Genomic DNA, 5,556 nt, shown 5'->3' on the forward strand with positions numbered 1-5,556 from the left:
GAAATTGTGAATTTTGTATGAATTAAGAGTTGTATGCAAAACATTTGACACTTGCCACTATATATGTATCTCGATCGGGCTCTAAGTAATGTGATGATGATGTCTATGTTATATCCGTGCAATGTACATGATATTTATATTATATCTGAATGGTGCTGTATATAACCTCGTGTATCCGTATTGTGTATCCGTATTGCTGTGTATAAACCGCATATGTGTAGCGAGCAGCACAAAATCGTGTATAATACAAGCAAATTCTGTGGCGCACTAAGAAGCAATTCCGTGGCGCACGCTTTTCGTGGCGCACCTAAGAACAAGTGCGCCACGAAACCTTATTTCTGTGGCGCACGACCAGGTGCGCCACAGAAAGCTTATTTTTGTGGCGACGTTTCTGTGGCGCACCACCCGTGCGCCACAGAATCACATTTTCGTGCGCCACTGATGAGGCTTTTCCTACTAGTGTACCCTCTCTCCATTCCATGGCGCCGCTGACAGGCCCAAAAAAGATGGCCAAGAAAGCGGCCAAGAAGCCACCGGGCAATGAGACGAAAGGGGCGAAAGCGCCGTTCGCGAAGCCGCGGAAGGCGCCGGCTCCGAAGAAGAAGCCGGAAGGATGGACCGATGATCAATGGCAGCAAGATTGTCTGCGCCGGAAGATGGCGACGGTGGAGCGGAAAGGACGGAGGGCGGCGGAGCGGGAGAAGAAGGCTCTGGCGGCGCGCCAGCACCAGCACATAATGGTCAGGTGTATCGCCGCCACCAACGCGAGCCCATGGAGTACGTCCTTGCCGGCGTACGTTCCGGGAGTGATCTCTCCGTCGACATCCGCCTTCTACAACGACGGCCCCTCTGCCACTCCCGGGTGCGTGACGCCTAACTTGTCGCCCCAGTACCAGGATGCGCTGCCGCATGGCGGCTTCAACCCCAACAACCTCTACTCCCCGGCGTACGAGCAAGCGGCTCAGCGCGATCCAGGACCCGGTCCGGACGGCGCCCCGTTCACTGGCCGCAGGGGCCGCTCGAATTCGATGGCGCCGGTGCTGAGTAGGAGGAGGACGGGGGTGAGGACGAGGAGGAGGAGGATGAGGAGGGGTGGAGGACGACGACGTCGACGCCGAGGACGAAGAGGGCGGCGAGGAAGAGGACGAGGAGGCTGCCGCCGTCGATGATCTCGTGGAGGTAGACGCGGACGGCGTGAGGACTATGAAGAAGAAGGGTCGAGCACACGAGGCCCCAAGTGGACGGTTTTGGAGGATCTATGTCTGTGCGAGTCGTGAGCGACGGTGAGCCATGACTCCATCATCGGCGCCAACCAATAATACGGGAAATATTGGGCGAGGATCAAGGCCGAGTTCGATGAGCGCAAGCTCATCAACAGCGACTACAAGAAAGTGACAATGAAGAGGAGCCAAAAGGCAATGTCGACGCGATGGGCCATCATCCAGGCGTCGGTGAACTCCTTCCATGGGTACCATCACGACTTAGTGACCAGAGACGACAGCGGCGCCGACGTCTCCTAACTGGTACGACTCTTTCTTACATAATCTGTAGCGCCTACATTGTGTTCGATGAAATGATTCCGCTTCCTTTGGTTAGTTTGACAGGGCCATGGATATGTATCGGAAGAACTCGGAAGGTCACAAGACTTTCACGCTGACGCATTGCTATAGCAATCTCAAAATGAACCACAAATGGCAGTTGACGCGCCTGTCGTTGTCCAAGGGGAAGGACGCCATTGATCTGGACGCGCCGCTGGCAACGTCGGCAGGGCGTCCTACTGGCAACAAGGCTGCCAAGGCCGCCTTGGCCGACGCTGCGTCGTCTGAGAAGACGCATGCGTTGATCACGAAATGCCTCGTCGATGTCTCCTCGACCTTTCTCTCCCGCGACAAAAAGACCGACGAAAGGTGGGCGGAGCTGCTCAAGAGGCAAGAGGAGAAGTTGGAGCTCAAGAAACGCAGGGACGACATGTCCCTGCTGAGAGCGTCGACAGAGGGAATGTCTCCCCGGACGCGGGCGGCACACAACTTCTTCAAATGTCAGATCCTCGACGACATCGAAGCCAAAATGGCGGCGGCAGCAACCGCGGAGCAAGAGCCGGCAGACGCGTCTTCTATTGCTATACATGTGTCGGCCTCTGCCTCTGCATCGGCGACGGAGCAGACGGAGCATGCACAACACCGGGCAGATCGTGATCGACGGGCCTACGTCGACTCAAGATACGACGCCGTCGAACAACCCCTTCTTCTAATTTAGCATGCACCACCGGGTCGAACAACCCCTTCTTCTAATTTAGCATGCACCACCGGTCTGTAATATGATCGTGCGCCCAGTACTTTGATCGCCGCTACTCTTCGGCGGGAAAGATCTCTTTTGCAAACTATTTGAATTTCTGATTGGGGGCGGCGTTTGGGGGACGCGGCTGGGGATCAACACCAAACGCGGCACGAACAAAACACGTCCCCCAAACGCTCGATCCGGCGCGGTTTGGGAGACGCGACTGGAGATGCTCTAATATTGCTACAGAACTGTATGATGTGCAGATATGCATCATTCAACAAGAAATAGTATTATTCATTATCGCTAAATTCGCTTGCTATATGGTTACTCACTGTACAAGGTTCATAATCAGTAACATATCTACCAGCTATCAGCTCCTATGATCGACAAAGTGTGACAAAGTTCGCCCAAATATCTCAATACATATACATGTAACATGGCGATGCTGCCCTTGCACGAGGAGTCAGTCTTTCGAAAGTCGTCTGATGCCAAATTATGACAGGAAGCATCTGAAAAATGACATCGTAAGAACGGGCAAAAAACATATAACACCACGTGTAGATTGTGAGCAAAGCAAATAATATTTTATGACTGATAAGAGAGTTGATGAAGAGACTAGTAAAGCCAAAGTATTTTATTTCTTTTGCCACAGGCTGACACAAAGAATTCTTTACCAAAGAATACTTAATTTGGCGTTGTTGTGTGTTAGGATGGGTATAAGAGCATGAGTACCTGGAACTCCCATTTGTAGGATCAAAATTAGGCTACTGGAACTTTGCAGCAGATGTTCAGAACATCATCTAATGGTGCATGATCACCTGTCCCCTCATCTTTCCTCGCATACAACAGTTCTTTCCCTTTGAACACAAACATTCCGCCCTGACAAACATAACAAACAAACGTGCAGTTCCATGGATCAATACTCTGTACATTAAATTCAGACAGTGCTGGTGGTGGCAGAAGCAGTTGATAAATGATCTAACCTGTTGCAGGACACTTGGCCTGTCATCTGGGGTGGCTTCAATTGTATAGTTCTTCGTCGCCTCCTTGAGGGAATCAAGCCGAGAAAACACTTTCACCTTCAAAGAAATACGTTCAACTGTCACAACAATGTCCATGCAACTTTCATGAAAAAAACAACTATAAAAAAAAAATGAAAAGTCGCTGCTACAAAATGATGCTTACACTGGCTGGATTGAAGAATGTGCGACCAAGACCAAAATATAGACCCAATAGATCATAAGCCTGAAAAGGTTCAATGGAAGTCATGCACTTAGGGATAGATTAAGTAAAATGATTTTTATGGATAATAAAATTTCTAGTCCACTGATGATTGATCCTCATGTACCAAGTACTATATATCCAGGCATCTATCTCATATACACATCTACATCTGAGTTGAAAAAATGAGCAAAACATAGACAGCATACACTTATCGAGGACCACAGTAACAACAAGGATCATTTCGAATGGAAACAAATTGGCACCACATATTTTCGTGATTGGAAGGTACTCCATTTGTGATTAACACACACAAAACTCTCAATCTGGCATAAATACTTGCATTTAGTGAATTTACATTTCTCTGTTTGGCTAAAAAATAAGATTATTTGTAGCACTCTTTCTCCAAAATAGTAATATCACATTTTTATGGGATCTACCCTGTTAGTACAATGCAGCTAATGGAAAGGAGATGCTGAAAATCTAACAGATACAATGTGAATGCAGAGCGGTAATATGAGTATATCAGGACATCAGGTGCATATACTCTGTAACATGCAGTATAACAATATCCAGTAGGTACACTAATGCGTGAGCAGGCGAATTAGTACCTTGCGCTCAGGATCTGCGTAGAGGTAATCCAGTGGAAAGGGCAGCTGCAGTAAACATATTATACAGAAAGTTACTTAGGGCTGACTAAAAGCAAATATTAGCAGTAAACTATCCACAACATATATGAATAATTGGGAGTTTTAAGGCATCCATTGTCTAGCAAGTCCCAAACGAGGGGAATAAATTAAAATTAAACCATCAGCATGATTGTGAAATTGCGGCAATGATCTATTGCGATTATAGATAAGCGAATAACCTCAGACAAGTTGAGGCTCAAAATGATCAAGAATCTCTGTCTAGAATAAGATATAAAGTATCACAAAATAGTTCACAGTGCATCCTAGGAGGGTACGAGATAAGCCATAAATTGAAGTGTGTTACGTACACGTTCAGCGAGAATACGGGCTTTATCGGGAGTGCCGACACCAATAGCAATTAGTTTGACACCAGCAGCATCAAATCTTTGTTTCGTCTCCTTCAACGTCAAGGCCAGCTCCCAACTACAGAGTTGATGATTATACCTTAGAAAAGGAAATTAAACAACTAGGAAATACTGTAACCAAGTAGTAGTTCATCTACAGAAGGAGGGGGAGCTATCTCTCACCAGCAAGGGCATCCGAAATGCCGTAGCAACGCAACGACAGCCATTCCCTGCATAAGCAGTGAATTACTCCTCCAATTTAGCATCAGATTCATGCGTTCATAAAATCATTTCATAGTTAAATGGGATCTAGAGTTTCGATCAACAGAATGGGTAATTTGTTCGAGCAAAACAACAATTGGGGCCGTCTTATTCTGAAAAGAAACTCTGCGTTGTACTAACCTTAAATACACAGAGTTTTCCATGGCTACGTCTCGTCTCCTCGTAATACAAAGACCAAGCTAAAGCTAAACGGAGAAAAGAGTGAGCATCTCTACCTCGTTCTGATCCCAGAGATCCCTGATCAGCACGGGCTCGCCGGTGGCCGCTGAGAAGATGGCGACCCCACCGAGGGCATCACCGATACCCGACCCTGGTTCCGGAGAAGAGGTTGGAACGGAGGGGGAGCTCGCGGCAGCAGCAGGTACCACCGGCGAGCGGTGGAGACGGAGGCTGAAGCTGTGGCCGCGGCAACTGGGGACAGATGCGAGCTTGAGGCGGAAGCGAGAGGAGGTGCCGGTAGAGCGAGTGGCCGGCGGCGGGAGCGAGGCGGCCGTAGTCGCGGCCATGGCTAGGCGGCGACGCGGCAAAACCTTGTCCGGGAGGAAGAGAAGCCCGCTGATGCCGATCCGGTGTGCTGGAGATGGTTTGCCGGTGGCGGGTGTGGCCACAGATTTGTGAAGAAGAGTGTGCCTCTTTTCTTTTCTTTTGTACTCGTGTAATCCTATTTTAAGTCAGTATAACAAATTTGTATTAATTGAATATTGATTGCAACCTAGTTAAGACTACTTGATATTCTTTTA

The 5,556-nt window shown here is 48.3% G+C and overlaps 1 protein-coding gene across 1 annotated transcript; it reads right to left on the reverse strand.

Annotated features, from left to right (window-relative positions):
- Positions 1–2,546: 2,546 nt before the first annotated feature.
- LOC124700434 (thioredoxin-like protein AAED1, chloroplastic) lies at positions 2,547–5,337 on the reverse strand. Its single transcript, XM_047232567.1, has 8 exons — positions 5,032–5,337; positions 4,718–4,764; positions 4,499–4,613; positions 4,113–4,157; positions 3,466–3,525; positions 3,264–3,359; positions 3,013–3,159; positions 2,547–2,789 (listed from the first exon to the last, which is right to left on the reverse strand). The coding sequence occupies exons 1-7, from the start codon at positions 5,320–5,322 to the stop codon at positions 3,040–3,042; spliced, it is 774 nt and encodes a 257-aa protein (XP_047088523.1). The 5' UTR covers positions 5,323–5,337; the 3' UTR covers positions 2,547–2,789; positions 3,013–3,039.
- Positions 5,338–5,556: the final 219 nt, after the last annotated feature.

Source organism: Lolium rigidum, chromosome 3 (assembly GCF_022539505.1).
Source record: "Lolium rigidum isolate FL_2022 chromosome 3, APGP_CSIRO_Lrig_0.1, whole genome shotgun sequence".
NCBI lineage: Eukaryota > Viridiplantae > Streptophyta > Magnoliopsida > Poales > Poaceae > Lolium > Lolium rigidum.